Genomic DNA, 17220 nt, shown 5'->3' with positions numbered 1-17220 from the left:
CAGGATATTTCATGGAAGAAGAATGCTGTTGGACACCGTAGGGGGTTAGTGCCGTCAGTGCACCTCACACGGTGCACAGTAGACATTACTTGAGGTTCTTTGCAGCGTCTCTTCGGCCCCCAGTTGCAACCCCTGTCTTTCGTTTGATTGTACCTCCCTTCATATTCTCTTTCATCCTTCTGACTTTCCACCCTCCTAAAAATCGTTTCATAGTGCAACTGCGAGGTTTGGGGTTTTCCTTCTTTTACACCTTCCAAACCTCTTTACTCTAAATTTCCCTTTCAGCACTGAATAACCTTATCACAGATCCTAGAGCTTGGCCTTTGGCCTAAATTTTATATTCCATTCCATTCCACTCCTTATTACCCAGGAGGCGTGGGATGGGGTGTGAATAGAGCATTAGCGTCTGATGTTGTGGAAGGTTTGGCACCGACGTTTCATTCACGATTTGGAAGTTGAAATTTGAGTGTGGCAGGGACTCTTGTGCAGGCTTTGATTTGGAGCAACTTCCTGTTAGGAAAGATTTATATGTTTATGTATGTATGTATGTAATTATATATATATATATATATATATATATATATATATATATATATATATATATATATATATATACACACATAAATATATACAGACATGCATATATATACTGTGTATATACTGTATATATATATATATATATATATATATATATATATATATATATATATATATATACATATATATATATGTTATATATATGTGTGTGTGTGTGTGTGTGAGAGAGAGAGAGAGAGAGAGTGAATGTGTGCAAAATACAAAACAGAACAGATACTCATAAGAGTTTCGCGAGCCTGAAACTATTAAAGCACAGTAGTCCAGGTGTACTGTTTGAAGAAAGCGACCCGTAGTTCATTAAAATGTCAAGAGCCGTGTTAAAAACACCTTCCCGCAACCGGTAGGGAACACTTCCACACTTTCCCCAGTAATTCCTCTCACGTGAGCGTCGATTAGTCCATTAACTCGGTGGGAAACGGGTCACGAAAGATATGAATGAATCGACGGGTGTGGTTGAAGCAGAAAGGGAAATTCTGAGGTTTGCTGGGCTCCTCGATTGACTTGATACTCTTCTGTGTTCCTGCTTTTGTCTGTACGAGGCATGTGACCTATATTTTATGCTGTAGTGACTGCGACAGGGAATGCGATAGAAGGTAGAGAACTCCCTGTGACTTGTATTTCATACTATAGAGACAAGGGACAGGTATGGTTACCTTTATCAGGGAATGCAGAGGAAAGTAGGGAGCTCCATGCTGTAGAGACGTGAACAGACATGGCTCTTTTTAGCTGGGAATGCAGAGGAAGGTAGAGAATTCCTTGTGACTTGTATTTCATGCTATACAGAAACAGGGACAGGCTTGGCTCCTTTTAGCAGGGAATACAGTGGAATGTAGAGAGTTCCATATGACTTGTATTTCATGCTATTGAGACGGGGCTGTACAAGCACGGCTTTCTTTAGCAGGGAATGCAGAGGAAGGTAGAGAATCCCTTATGACTTGTATTTCATGGTATAGAGACGGGGACATACAGAAAGCATGTATAGCTAACCACATACACTCTCAGAAGAAGGGTAAAACATATAACTATGTCGTAAACGACGAGGTTCCTCGTAATCATCATGTGCTTCCAGAGAAAGGCAAAGAATCATGGCACTATGTTGCAAACGACAAGGATCCTTGCACAGATGAAACCTCGCAATAATTCTGTTCTTTCGGGAGAAGGCAACAGAACAAGACTATGTTGCAAACGACGAGGCTCCTTGCACAGATAAAACCTCTCAGTAATCGTTTGCAACATCGTGTCTTGTTCTGTTGCCTTATTCTATACTTTCGGAATATGGCAACAGAACAAGACATAGTGTTGTAAACGACGAGGAACCTTGTACAAATAAAAGCTCGCAATAATTGAGTACTTTCAGAAGAAGGCAACAGAGCAAGACTGTTGCAAACGACGAGGCTCCTTGCACATATAAAATCTCGCAATTATTTTGTACTTTCAGAAGAAGGCAACAGAACAAGATTTTGTGTTGTCAACGACGAGGCTCCTTGCATAAATGAAACCTCGCAATAATTGTTTATTCTCAGAATACGGCAACAGAACAAAACCTCGCAAGTAAACGACGAGGCTCCTTGGAAAAAGCAAGCCTTGCGATCATTATGATCATTACAAGTCTGAGCTTTCATGCAGGCTCAAGGCTGTCCTTGGCGTGGCTCTGACATGGCCCTGCCAGGGATCGAGTCTCTGCACGAGAATTCATTTTATTCATTGATCTCAACTCACGAGTAGATGAGAGGATGACGTGGCTACCGCGTGCCACGTGTAGTAATGGTTCTCGATAACCTTCTATTGACTCTGATAAACCTTGGTATTCCTTTGTATTCCTTTTTTTTTTTTTTTGTTTAGTAACTTCGCTTCGTGGTTCCATACTTTATCCTGTATCGATCTACCTGTTGAAAAGGCTCTAAAGCACTTTCTCCCTGTAGGGTAGGTAGTATCGTCAGTGCAACTCACGCGGTACTCTGTAGTAGACATTATTTACAGTTTTTTGCAGGGAGGGCCTTGTTATCGAGGATCTTTGCTGCGTCCCTTAGGTCCCTACCTGCAGCCCCTTTCACTCCTTTTGCTATACCTGCATTCAGATTCTCTGTCCTCCATCTTACTTTCCTCATTCCTGTCCTAACAGTTACTTCATATTACAACTGCGAGTTTTTCCTTCGTTACACCTTTAAAAACCTTTTCACTGTCAATTTCCCTTTCAATGGTGAATGACCTCATCATAGGCCCCAGCGTTTGGCCTTTGGCCTAAATTTTTATTGCCTTTCCTGAAGCACTATGTTTTCAGTATTGATCTCTGCTCACAAGTCACGAAGTAGAACAGTAATAGCAGTAACTTATGGTATTACTTTTACTACTACTGCAGTATTGTACATTTAATGAGTTTGTTTCACATTCCAGGGTACAGTGGCATACATTCCTCTGTGTAAACAAATGATACACATTTCAGTTATTATTATTATTATTATTATTATTATTATTATTATTATTATTATTATTATTATTATTATTATTATTATTCAGAGGATGAACCCATTTCATAGTAGAAGATTACCATCTTCCTGGATTTCCTGATATTTCTTTCAAATGAAGGCCATATTCATTGGAAGCTTTAGAATTTCAATTCATTGGTCTGTGTGGTGGGATTGTTCCATATAGACAGGGTTCATCTTCTGAATAATAATAATAATAATAATAATAATAATAATAATATAATAATAATAATAATAATGATAATAATAATATTCTTTATAAGCTTGAATTTCAAGTCAGTGGCCCCTGTGGGCTTGTTCCATATGAATAAGGTCCATCTTCTGAATAATAATAATAATAATAATAATAATAATAATAATAATAATAATAATAATAATAATAATAATATTCTTTAGAAGCTTGAATTTCAAGTCAGTGGCCCCTGTGGGCTTGTTCCGTGTGAATAGGGTTCATCTTCTGAATAATAATAATAACAGTAATAATATCGGGAGAAAGCCCTCTTTTAAGCAAGTAATGTTGAATGAAACTGCTGCATCAGCTGCATTTAATTTGTATAGAGTCTTTATTTTTCTAATTATTGCTTTTTCTCTGCTACCGAATCGGGCGAGTAACGTTCCGTTGTTATTCATCTTCAGGGGAAATAGTCGAAATTCAGGGATTCCATACATCCGTGTATTTAAATATGGAGGACACAATCCGTGAGTTTCCTACAGTGTATGTAGGCTATGTACCAATTAAAGTTATACAATTATTTCGCCAATGTTTCTCCCAGTTCCAACTGGGTACGAGCACGGCTTCGGGTAGGAGTAGACTGATGTTGTTGGACGTGTCTACTCAATATATAGTCGGGGGTCAGCAGGGGATAGGCCTCTTGCTGGATTTTGATTGGCCGGGGCGGGGAAGCTCAAATTTCAAGTCAGTGACCCCTGTGGTGGCCTTGTTCCTTATGAATAATGTTAGTCTTCTAAATAATAATAATAATAATTTGTACTTCATTACCTCCTGTTACCTCTTTCAAATGAATACCATATACTTTGGAAGCTTGAATTGCAAGTCAGTGGCCTTGTTCCATATGAATAAGGTTCATCGTTTCAAAAATAATAATAATGACAGATGGAAGCTCCCGTTATTACCGTGGAGGAAGAAGACGAATTAGACAAAGAATTGATGGAATTTGACCCTGGAAGCAGTGAGAGTGACCTAAGTTCCGTCAACCCAGTTCGGAAATATCTGGATTCGTCTAATTACCTCGACAAATTCTGAAGTGGCTGAAGAAGACGTCCTTGAATCAACTGCTGCAGTAAACGGAATCGAGGCCAAATGGGTTTTTCGTACATCTAAACCAAACAAAAGCAAGTCAATTTTAGATTTCATGTTGCGTGACGTACTCTCTCTCTCTCTCTTGTCATGCAATGATCAGGACAGGAAAGTCGAACGTGTTTCGTTGTTGATTATTCGAGAGGACAAGGAAGAATCTCCTTATTTTCGATCGCCCTCTTTTCCAACTGCTTCTCAAATTTATCTTCTTTTGATGTTGTTTAGAACAAGATGTGTTTCTGTGAACTACATACATACACACACACACACACACACACACACACATATATATATATATATATATATATATATATATATATATATATATATATATATATATATATATATATATATATATATAAATCTAGATTGATTTTTATTGAGGCATCTGACCCTCGTTAACCCAAGCGCCACTCGGAAAGACAAGAAATTAACTCAATCTTTTTGGCAGTTATTCGACCTTGTCTCAGAAACATTTTTATAAATGACCCACTAACTCCGGGTTGTGACTATGCTACGCTCTGTTAGCAAATAATATTTAGAGCCATAGCTTGCCAATTTCCGGCCATACTCTATCTTGATGCTCAGTAAAACCCCAATTCCTTTTTCCCCAAGCTTTGAATGAACCAACCGAAACGTGCGGCCTGGTAGAGTGGGTTATGTATAATCTCGTTCTGTTTTCTTTTTTTCTTCCAGGTCAGAGTCCCAAGCGTCTATTGGCGGGTTTCATGATTACCACGGCGTTCCTCTCCATGTGGATATCGAACACAGCCACAGCAGCTATGATGGTCCCCATCGTTGATGCTGTTTCCAAGGAGCTAGAAAGGGTTAGTAAGATTAATTTGATAGGATAAGCAAATTTCATAAAAAGTATCGATTCCTGAATATCAAGACCAGTCCCATTATTATTATTATTATTATTATTATTATTATTATTATTATTATTATTATTATTATTGGTGAAGAACTCCACAGTGGTGTAAATGCAAATATATATTAGAAATATATATACAAACGAGAACCTGTTCGAATCGAGTAGGTTTTCGAAAGCTCTCGTTTGCATATATATTTCTAATATGTATTTAGTAATTTACATTTACACCATTGTGGATTTCTTCACCATTTCAGTGACTCGTGCTATTATGAGATTTTTATGAATTATTATTATTATTATTATTATTATTATTATTATTATTATTATTATTATTATTATTATTATTATTATTATTATTATTAATCAGATAAATCCTATTCATATGGAACAAGCCCATAGGAGCCATTGACTTGAAATTCAAGCTTCCAAAGAATGTGCTGTTTCATTCTGGAATATTTTTGACATAATATAACCAGGCGTTACAACGAGTATGGTTCTCAACGTGGGATGTAAATATTTCATTTCCTACTCTTCCGTCCTAATCCAGTGGGATTTCTGAAAAGGAACAGTCCATTAGCAGAAAAAAAAAGCCACCCAAAGGCAGCAAAAGAAAGCGATCGCTTTCAGCGCTAGAATCTTCAACAGCTTTCTTTCTTTACCCCATTTTTTTTTTTCTTTTCTTTTTTTGTAGGGGACACGTGAACAGACTTGCGAATATAGGTAAATGACGCGTACACACGCAAGCGAGCGAGAGTTTATTCCGGACCGTAAATAGAACAGCGTCACGAGAGTTGGCAATTCAATCAATACTTTCAAGCATTATCCTGCCAGTGCTCGTAGTACTAAGTCGTAGCAAGCAAACTTATCAAACTGGGTTTGCTAAAAAAAAAAAAAAAAAAAAAAAGTTGAAGGACAGTTTGAAATTATCTGTAACGACTTGGGAGAATAAAATACCTTCTCATGCGCATGCGCCGTGTCTTTGCCTTTACAAGGTTAAGAAGGCTTTCTAAAGAAAGTTGAAACTACAGTTATCCATTACCTTGAAAGTAAATCGACTTTTCTCCGAAGGTTCCCGGAGCTATAGTGCCCCTGAATACCGCTCCGTGACATCCAGTTCTAGAATGTGGAAATTTTAAAAGTGAAAGCTTCATTTTTATTAAGCTCCTTCATTACTCTTGGTTGCTCTTATTAGTGAAATAACTCCTTTTATTATGGTAACAAATTTGAAAGGATTATAAGCGAACTCTATAAAGGGATAACTGATATACCTGCCTTCATCTTCCGTACTGACAGCGTTAGTCTTTTTTTCTACTATCTGATGTCTACACTTACAGTACTATAAACTCTACGTGCTTTCCTTGTACACTGGTCAATTATGAAATCATCGTAGGGGCATTAATATGTTCATTAACTCATCGTAACCCCCTCAGGTGGGTAGTGCTGTCAGTGCAACTCACGCGGTGCAGTGTAGGCATTGCTTAATGTTCTTTGCAGCGTCCCTTAGGCACTTAGCTGCTCTCCCATTCATTCGTTTGATTGTACCTCCGTTCATATTCTCTCTTTCATCTCACTTTCCACTTTCCTAATAATTGTTTCAGAGTGCAACTGCGAGGTTTTCCTTCTGTTGCACTTTTAAATCCTTCTTTACTCTCAATTTCCCTTTCACTGGTGAATGACCTCATCAAAGTCCCAGGTCTTGCTTGTCCATTGGCCTAAATTTTGTATTCCAGCCCCTGACCAGGGACAAAGGTAACAATAGAATACTGCACATAACAGGCTAGTCAAAATCAGGTTACTTGTTGCCGAGTCTAGCTATAAGGTTTACAAAGTTACAGAAAAAAAACTTGTTTTTACCTTGTCCTTACTTCTTGCATTTGCCCTACAGACGCTGGAACTGAAAGAGGACCCCATCAGGAAGAAGATGGCTGCCAAAGAGAAGGCTCTGCAGGAGGAGGCGACTTTCAACCAGATGAAACAGAGTCATTACAGCTTGGCCGAAAACGCCCAGTCCCCCACATCAGATATGTCAATCAAGTAAGTCGGCCGAGACTTGTTTGCTTTTGTCTTTATGCTTGTTTGTTTATCCAGATTTTTTATTTTCTTGGAGTACAATTTTGCCTACTAAGTACGAAGCCTCTTTTTGTACCAGGGTGCCATGCTCTTAAAGAACACACAGGTAGAATTAAACTTCCTTTCTCATAATTTTCAGTTGAAATGATTTTGCTTACCTCTGTTTTTGTTTTTTTCCAGACATGTTTCCTTCATTTACAATTTTGCATTTTTAGTAACACCCCGTTTTTTGTACCAGGAAGCCATGATTTAGAAAAGGAAGGAAGAACACAGAGCGAGAATTAAACTTGTTTTCTCTTACTTTCTCTCGAGGAATCATCCAGGGAGGATGTAGGAGAGAGAAATTTATGAACAATCACTATCCCTCTTCGTAAGCTGTCATGTCTGAAAGCAACGAGTTTGAGAAAGAGTCAAATTCCATGACAAAAATTCAAAGGAAAATTGTACTAAACATACATATCTAATTGAAAATTATATTAAAGAATGGGGCTTTAACTGGAAAAGAAGGATTGCGTAAAATGATTATTCCTACTAAACCTCAATAAGAATAGATTTATACTTAGTCAGAAGTGGGACTGAAATATTCAGTCTTTATCGTGCCTCCTCCCTTTTTACGCATTTATTTATTTACAAGACTTACTGATTATATTAGAATCCAGACCTTATATTTTTCCAACTTTAAGTGACCCAGGAAAAACAAGATTCAAAAATAAGATATCTAGAAGTGCTTTTTTTTATTGTCAATACATTTTTGTAATAGATATTTATTATTGAAGATATTACTTTTCACATTATTAGTTTTCATTAACTGACATGTTTTTCTTTGGAAATTTCAATTTATTTATTTCATGTCAAAATCACTGTCATTTAAGGTACGAAAGCACATTCACCTTACGTGTATGTTTCTTCAGTTCCTATTGACATTCAGGTTTTAGAGAAACAAATTTGTTTTACCTTGACTGTAGGAGTTTTGTTTCTAAGATTATTTCCTTGTTTGACATCATATTAATTTGTGGCACCTTGAAAGCAAACTGCAATCAATTTAGCTTTCTTAAAAAAACCCGTAACATATACTATTGTCCCCTTTAAATGTTTTCATTTGTCCAACTGACATCATGAGGCAAATGTATAAAACATAACTGAGTGGTAACGTTTTTTGAGGTGACGTTTTCTGTACCATCTTTTGCCAGCTTGCCACCAAGTTTTGCACCAAATATGGAACTTTATTTTGTTAAAACTTGCAAAATTGAAGTCATGGATATACTTTAATGACCAAGAGTGACTTCAGTGATCCCACCAGTATTGGCTATGTGATACACAGTTGGTGGAAAAAACAAGAAAGCGTGCTCATGTGATGACCCCACCATAGAGGCCCTGGTCGTGTTTTAATCTATGAACACCTTTGCAGGAGTGCTTCGATGTCATCGAAGAAAGTCAGCGTGTGCTATGAGCCTGAGCATTCAACAGAGGAAGACTCTCAAGCCTTGAGAAAGATGTTCTTCCTGGGAGTGGCCTTCGCTGCCAACATAGGAGGCACTGGCTCTCCCCTGGGGTGCAGCCCTAACTTGATTGTCCTTAGCATCCTTCAGAGGTAGGCTTGTATGAGTTGCATCTTTTTGTTGAATTTGTTATAGTTTAGTATTTTAACAGAACAAGCCTGAGGGCCATGAAAAAAAGCAATTAATTTCTTTAGCAAGCTTTTACATAATAAAGATGGCCATTACTGATAAAAAGGGATCAGCATAGAAGCCAGAAGTAGAACAGAGTACTTATATTTATAAATTTATGAAGACACTGTATGTCCAATCATTTTCTTCCTGATCGAAAAAGTTGGGAAAATTGAAGGAGAGGTAAAATTACGTCTTCCATACCAGATAAAAAAAGCAGTTGGCGGAAATGTTTTTGTTCTTATTCAATTGTATGATGTTTTGAATTGGAGTAATTTTGTAGAAATTATTAGTTATTTCAGTCAAATACTGTGTTTGTTGTCAAGGCTTCTTCATTTTATGACTGTTTTTAAACCAGAGTAGTCTAACTGTTTATTGCACAGTAAATTACTTAATCTTTTATGAATATTTCCTTTACTTTCCAGATATCTAACCCGGCAAGTACTTAGCATTAATGTAACTTTTAACACAGGTTATAGGATTTGGTGGAACCACCATTATCTTTTGTTGCTTCAGAAACAGAATCTGAATTATTACAATTATTCTAGAAGTATATCTGAATGTCTTAGGTTGTGTCATTTGGTTGCATTTGTATTAGATAATAATAATAATAAATAATAATAATAATAATAATAATAATTTACCTGAATCAGTCATGAACTTGTTCATTCTGATGTTCTTATCATTCTGTCATTAGTGTCTTTAATCCTTTTTGCAAACATCTGTATAACTTCTCTCATTGTTTTCTAGGGGTCCTTCTTTTCACAGACCTAATTCATATTCTGGCAACAAAAAATTGCGATGTTATCATCATTGCTATGAAAGTATATTCCAGTGTGATGTAACTGCTTAAAACAATTTCTGTTCTTGCCTAACATAACCCTACCCTGTTGAAGGAGCACAGAAGCATTATATCATAAGAATTGTTCTTAAATGACTCACTCCCATGACATTAACATTTTATCACTTTGTTTACAAACATTGCTAAAGCAGTCATCATTGTATTTACCTATATTGTTCCCTCCACAGTATACTTGGTAAATAATTGCCTTTGCTTTTCCAACAGTACTTGGCAAGTAATTAACTTTGATTTAACTCATTACATGGCCAGTAATCACCTTTATTTTTCCCCAAAATACTTGCTAGATACTTTGTTTTCTCCCACCAGAATTGCCAAATAATAAAATTTGTTTTCCCCAAAGTATTTCCTAAATACTGTAATCATCTTTGCTTTTCTCACATTACTTGTCAAAATAATCAGCTTTGTTTGCTCCCCAAAAGAATTTGCCAAATGACCAACTTTATGTTCCCCATAGTACCTACAGGTAATTTTTTTGTTGTTGTTTTTCTCCGCACTTCTTGCCAAATGAATTTTGTTTTACCACAGTACTTGTCCAATCATCATCTTTGTTTTCTCTGAAATTGATAGGCAAAAAATAATTTTTGTCTTTCACCACAGTACGTTTGGAGAAGGCACAGGACTCAACTTTGCAACATGGATGATGTTCAATGTCCCTGGAATGATCTTGTGTGTGACATTTGGCTGGTGTTGGCTGCAGATTCTTTGCAAGACGTGCACGTAAGTCCATTGGCATTGAAACATTTGTAATTTCCATGTTAGAAGGAAGTACACAATTAGCCTGAAGGTTACAACCACTGGTGAGAGTGTGTGTGTGTGTGTGTGTGTTTTCTGAGTATGTATGTGTGTGTGTCTGTGTAAGCACACATTTCTTGTCTCTCCATAAAAATTCAGTTCAAAGGGTGTATGTAAACTTACAGTTATTTAGTTCGAAGATTAAATTATTGTTAACTACTCACTTGGGATTACATGGGCACGAATGGCATTTCAGTGTTTATTATATATAATATATATATATATATATATATATATATATATATATATATATATATATATATATATATATATATATATATATATGTGTGTGTGTGTGTGTTTGTGTGTGTGTGTGTGTATGTGTGTGTGTTTGCATTTTATGCATCAATAAAAAAGGAAAGATTGAATAGAAAGTGTACAGATTAATTATGTAAAGAAAGCAGCTTACAGCACTTATTTTAAATATATATATATGTTTGCATTTTATGTATTAATAAAAAAGGAAAGATTGGATAGAAAGTGTACAGATTAATTATGTAAAGAAAACAGCTTACAACACTTATTTTATATGGTTTTCATTAGTAAAAACATTTGAATGCATAATGGTAGGACTCCCATTACCAAAAACCCTTTTGACGAATCCAAAGACAGTGCATTGGCAAACTGACAAAATAATTGACTTTCATACCCTCGGAAGCTCATTAGATAAACAAAATGTGTAAATAATGAATCACTAAAGTAAGTTTTGACTATTTAATGCTGCTATATGAATTGATCTGCTTATAAATTTATGTTACTAAGAAATAAGAAAGGCAAAGGCTCAGTAACTCAATTAATTACCTGTGAATTCTTGAAGGAGGGAAAGCACTGAGTTACCCAGAAACAAACATAATAAACAAGCCAGTCGTGGTCTTCCAACCAGTATGTCTCTTTTTCTTCCTATGCATTGAATTTCTGTTCCATTTCATTGTTGGAGAAAACCATAAGCTTTCTCTTTTGACGTCCAGATACCACTGGAAGAAATTATATCTTGTATCCCTGCAGCATCTGCAAAAAGAAGGGTGAGATAGAAGATGGCAATGAGTATCAGGAAAAAGCAATCAAGATCTTCCTCCAGGATCAGTACCGGGGTCTTGGTCCTGTGTCCCAGCATGAAATCGTGGTCTTCTGTAGCTTCACTGTTCTTGTGTTCTTGTGGGTCTTCAGAGACCCAGGGTTCATGCATGGGTGGGCCTATTACATCAGCAGCAGCTTCGAAAATGATGTGTAAGTCTTAGTCTTCTGATTTATTCATGCTATATTTTTATGGTTGGACTAATTATATTTGTTAGTGGTGGTAATACTTTTCTTGTACCCCAGCATTTTTGAATGATTAATAGGCTTAAGATTTGAAAACAGTTAGTTCTTAGAATTATTGCCAGAATATTTCCTAAGCAGCAATAAGTGCAATGAGTTGAGATATTCTGTAACCAACCAAACAGTATAACAACAATAAAGCTCCTATTACAAGACTTACTAGAGTTTTAGTAATTTTCTTTTACTTTTTTTTCCAAAAATAAAACATTTTACATGTTTCTGTAATGACACTGAGTAAGTAAAGTATTAAGCATTGCTTTTTCAAATATGAAATGTATACAGTACTTGTATAAAGGGATGTAGTGTGTCTCTGTAAAGTATGTGGTCATATCTTGAATTCCTCCTACAAATAACTTAATTAGAACTCCCATCAGTCAACTATTTCTTAGTAAAACCAACGTAAATTTTTCTCCTCACATAATCATTTACTTTTTTTTAATTAATTCCACTAAGTTCTAAAGTTACATATTGTACTTATCTTTGTCTGTGAGTTGGAAGGGGGTTTTTTATTAAGGTGTTTATAACTTACCATACAGATATTTTCATGATGGATTTTTAGAAATTGTTGAGCAGCATATTTATAAAGAATTACTTCATTGTAAAATGATGTACTGTAGTATGCATTTCAGATGAGTCCTAAATTGGCCATAAATACTAATTTCAATGGCATCATGAAAAGTGGAAGAAAAAATGTGCATGTATGTTCCAATAACTAAGCCATTTATAAGGTGAGCTTCTTCTTACAGGCACATTCGTGATGCAACTCCTGTGATGTTGATGGTGTTCATACTGTTCTGTGTCCCAAGATCTTTCAGGAAAGGTAAGAGATTCAGTCAATCTTTACAGATAAGTTTTTCCTTTTGTCTTCAAAATTGCAATTTTGTACCTTCAAATACTCTGCAATGTATTGAATACTGTTTGCTTTGATATATATATGATTTACCTTTGATTGCATGATTTTATTTCGTATTTTTCCCCAAGGTAACAGCGGTGTGGTAGAGGGCTGCCTCACGTGGAAGGTGGTGCATGAAAGGACGCCTTGGGGAATCATCCTTCTGTTGGGTGGAGGCCTTGCCATGGCAGAAGCAGCAAAGGTGTCAGGTTTATCAGCGTGGCTCGGGTACCAGCTGCAGTATCTAGGCTTTATGCCTAAAGAGGCCATTGTCCTTTTCATTTGTTTTGTAACGGCCATGCTCACAGAGGTAGCATCTAATACAGCAACAGCATCAGTGCTTCTCCCTGTGCTAAAAGATTTGGTAAGAAGTACAGGCAGACCTTTGTTTTTCTGTTATTGGAATATTTATATAAATTTTTTTTTTACGGAACACTCTTGCTTGAATCTATAAAATATAAAGAAGTATCTTTGTATTATGCTGTCTAAAACTAATGTGTTACAACTGTCATTTCAGATGTTCATATATTGTCTAAGATGCATTCCTCCTTTTCTCTTTCCAGTCATTAGCTATCGGCGTGAATCCAATATACCTGATGCTTCCAGCAGCTGTATGCTGTGCCTATGCTTTCATGTTGCCTGTGGCTACTCCTGGAAATGCTATTGTCCTGACTGCCGCAGGACTAAGGACTCATGAGATGGTAAGTTCTTTGTTCTCTCTTTTTAACAGTCAATGTTTATTAGTTTTTATGAGATTCCATTAGCCTTTAGGCCAAGAAGACCTTGCTTATAGCCATCTTCATGTTACAGTGTTCCTCGTTATTTTTTTTTGTAGTTAGTTTAACATCATTTATGTTCGTTTTTGATGAACTTTAATAATTTGTTTAATCCTCTTATACTCATTTCACAAGCCTTGTTGCATGCTATAATTTTAATGGCAGCATGAAAATACATGAAGAATACTCTTCTTGTGATAAATTTTTAAGCTAAAGGAGAAACCATGGAATCATTGGCTTGAAGTTAAATTTCATTTTTTCCATTCTAGATGCGAGCGGGCTTTGTCATGAATGTTTTGTGCGTAGTCATCATCACTTTAATGATCAACACATTAGGAGTAGTCTTGTTTGACCTGGATTCCTTCCCTGACTGGGCTATGAATGTTACTTCAGTCATATCCTGAAGTACCTTGTGAGTTTTATTCCAGAAAGTTGAAGACGACATTTTAGCCATTGTTTTACTGGTAGAAGTATATTGTTGAACTTGAACAACAAACGTCACAAGTCTTGTTCTCACCCATTCCTCTTCTCATGTTATTCCAGAGTGTTATGGAAAACATGTTCTGTTACTCCATCGAGCATTACCCATATCCCGTTCACTTCATGTATTAGTGCCTTTGTCCCGTGATTAAGATAAATTCATGTGTTCATTTTTTCATCCACTCTTTGTACTTTATTATATTAAAAGAAAGGATATCATGTTAGTTTCACTGTTATGTGAAAGTATGACAGTGATACAGTACTTACAATAATACTGATGCATGTGTTCAAGTGTCATATTTGCAGTTTACCTATTTCACAAAGATTAAATTAATTTCCAATGGACTTGTATACCAGTTGTCTGGGGCTCTGGATTGAAGCCTACGAATATGTAACGTATTTTAGGTTAATTTAGGGTAGCATAGGTCAAATCAGTTGTTAGGGATACAAATCAGTCATTCCCTTGCCTCTTTCCTGCTGTGTTTCCTGAGGCCCCCATTCAGTACATGGTGTAATTCTGAAATGTTAATTTCATAGATGAATTTGACATATTCAGTTCCACTGGTTATTTTGTGTTTATAGTTTGATTAATCATTAGTAATCGAGATCAGCCCGAAGAATTATAACCAGCAGCTTCTATTGTAAAGCTCCATAAATTTCAAGCCCTGACATTTTGTAGTGTGTTGATAGAATCAACATCTTAACAACACCTGTTGTTCCAAAGTCTTATTTATATTCACTTTTTTTTACAAAGATAAACTCCATTTTTTATAAAGTTTCTATAGTATTAAGAATTGGGGTTTCCTCTGCCAAAGGGTAAATTAATTTGAAAGAAAATAATACAGTATTAAGAACTGTAATTACAAATGGTTGAAGGTAAATTCATTATGTAATAAAGGATATGGTGTTAAGAGCTGGTATTACTTCTAGCAATGGTGTAGTTTCTGGAAGCAGTTGAATTCATTTTGCAATGTAAGGAAATGGTCTGAATATGGACAGACATTCAGGGATTAGTATCAGGATTAATATCATCAGTTAGCCTACGTGGTGAGAAACATTTGCTGAAGTGGCATTGGACTCTTGAGACCAGAGAATGCTAATTTAAGTCTCTCCCAGGGTAAAGGAAAACAGACTTCTTTCAGTGCTAGGAGGTTAGTATTCTTCCTGTGTGGAAAAAAAAGGGAAGATGAGTTCCTCCTTGTGTTAACAGGATAGAGGTTTTCTCAGTTGTTTAGTCTTTGCTGAGTAAGATAGCAGAAAATAAAACTGGAACCTGCAAAGACCCTAAGACTGGTGTGAGCAGTAATGAGTATGAATGTTCCATTGCCTAAAAACTGTTGAAGTAAAAAGAAGAAGGAGGGTTACTACCTAGAAATGCTGATGTCAGAAAGTTACAGTTAAAGCATTGCAGTTTTACTTCGCAACTTTTCACCAGCACTTGGAGATTAAAGAAGAGGTAGTCATCAATTCCTAACAAAATTTATTATTATTATTATTATTATTATTATTATTATTATTATTATTATTATTATTATTATTATTACAACATTTAATTTTATGCAGCACACTCAGAGAAGAGGTCTGTGCTGTAGCTCATTTTAGAATTAGTGTATGCACTTGTTTTGTACAATAGAAAAAGAAACTTTACAATTTAGGTACAGTATTTCTTGTGTCCCTTCATTTTAGTAATACGTTTTAACCATTAACAATTCATATTTTATTTCTTCCACCTTTTTAATTGCATAATTTTGGTAATCCTGTATATAAGGAGATCAATCTTTTCTTTACATTTATTTCTCTGCATAATTGTAGGAGAGAGCGAGCAGTGTGGGTGTTAATCTTATGTATGTTTATATTTTTGAATTTTATGCCTTACAACTTATAAAAAGTTTTTGAAACAAAATGTCGCTCTCTGATTTCTGCAAAAGTTTTTACCCATTTCGTGAAATTGGTATGACCACCAGCCAAAATACAGTCCTTACCAATTCTAATTATGGTAGTTATTATAATTTCATTCTGAAGCCGGTGTTCTGCAAAATGAGTTTAATGGTTATGAAAGACCATATACTCCCTAATTTGTTTCTTTATATACAAAATGTAAGTTTTCTGTGTATACCATTTTTTTTATTCTTGCATAACAGTATTCCACAAAATCCTGTTCTAGTGTGTTTAAGTCATGTATCCATGAGGAATTACTATTTTATTGTCTATGATTTCTTTCTATGTAATCTACATTTGTGGTTCTTATGCATATTGTGAAAAGTCTACTGGTTTAAAGTACATGTTATTTAATTGATAACTGCAGCCACTCTAATCTCATTTTCCTGATGCAGTCAGCTTCATATCTCAGATAATCTTACTCTTTGGATATCCCAGCAACATATCACTACTCTCACAACTTATAAAAAGTAATAGAGAAGATAAAACCCTCTTTCAGCCTTATTGCTGTTGCTCTTGCTCATTGAACAGTCCCAAAACTTTTTACTTAATTGTAATCAGGAATCAGTTATAAACGGGACTTCCTTAGCATATTGTTATTAATTATTCACATGCATGATAACCAAAAATTGTGGTGATTATTTTGAATAAAATGTATTCTTACGTCTGTGCTTAATTTTCCTATAATCTTTAAGCAAAGAAAGGCCGTTTAAATCATTAATGAATTGCTGTCATGACTATAGGGTATCTAACAGGTCTTCGTTCTGTATTTGTTTTGATTCTCCTATTAATCTTTCAGTAGTGATAGGCAGGGAAAGGGTGCCTTGAATGATAAATATCACATTAGATAAAAGAGGAATTAGACCTTGAACAATATTGGGTAGAATTACTGACTCATCATGAACCAAATATTTCCATTTTCCCTCTTTTTATTTTTTATTCCTAAGTATCTCAATTCCAACATGGCTGTCTTGACAGGTTCCCTCTAAATTGTCTTGCACTAAGGACCGACCTATGAGCTCATACAAACCCCAGGAGTATCATCCTCCAAGCCACTGACCCCAACCTTCACTCTCCCTCAACACCTGTCCAAATTACCTCCACCACCTGACCTGAATTAAATTACTTCCATCACGAACTCTGCCCGGAAG

General features: G+C 35.7%; 1 protein-coding gene across 5 annotated transcripts in view; it reads left to right on the top strand.

The window, feature by feature from the left end:
• Window positions 1–16732, top strand: part of LOC136833416 (Na(+)/citrate cotransporter-like) — a 59682-nt gene extending 42950 nt beyond the window's left edge. For all 5 annotated transcript variants that reach the window (XM_067095551.1, XM_067095552.1, XM_067095553.1 and 2 more), the window contains exons 4-12: window positions 5098–5228; window positions 7161–7309; window positions 8754–8936; window positions 10472–10591; window positions 11672–11893; window positions 12730–12803; window positions 12965–13239; window positions 13439–13576; window positions 13921–16732. In XM_067095551.1, the coding sequence (XP_066951652.1) occupies window positions 5098–5228; window positions 7161–7309; window positions 8754–8936; window positions 10472–10591; window positions 11672–11893; window positions 12730–12803; window positions 12965–13239; window positions 13439–13576; window positions 13921–14055 (1427 nt within the window). In that variant the 3' untranslated portion in view covers window positions 14056–16732. The remainder of the gene's footprint in view (window positions 1–5097; window positions 5229–7160; window positions 7310–8753; window positions 8937–10471; window positions 10592–11671; window positions 11894–12729; window positions 12804–12964; window positions 13240–13438; window positions 13577–13920) is intronic.
• The last annotated feature ends 488 nt before the right edge of the window (window positions 16733–17220 follow it).

This window comes from Macrobrachium rosenbergii, chromosome 51, assembly GCF_040412425.1.
Source record: "Macrobrachium rosenbergii isolate ZJJX-2024 chromosome 51, ASM4041242v1, whole genome shotgun sequence".
Taxonomy (NCBI): domain Eukaryota; kingdom Metazoa; phylum Arthropoda; class Malacostraca; order Decapoda; family Palaemonidae; genus Macrobrachium; species Macrobrachium rosenbergii.
This window is presented reverse-complemented; position numbering and strand designations above follow the sequence as displayed.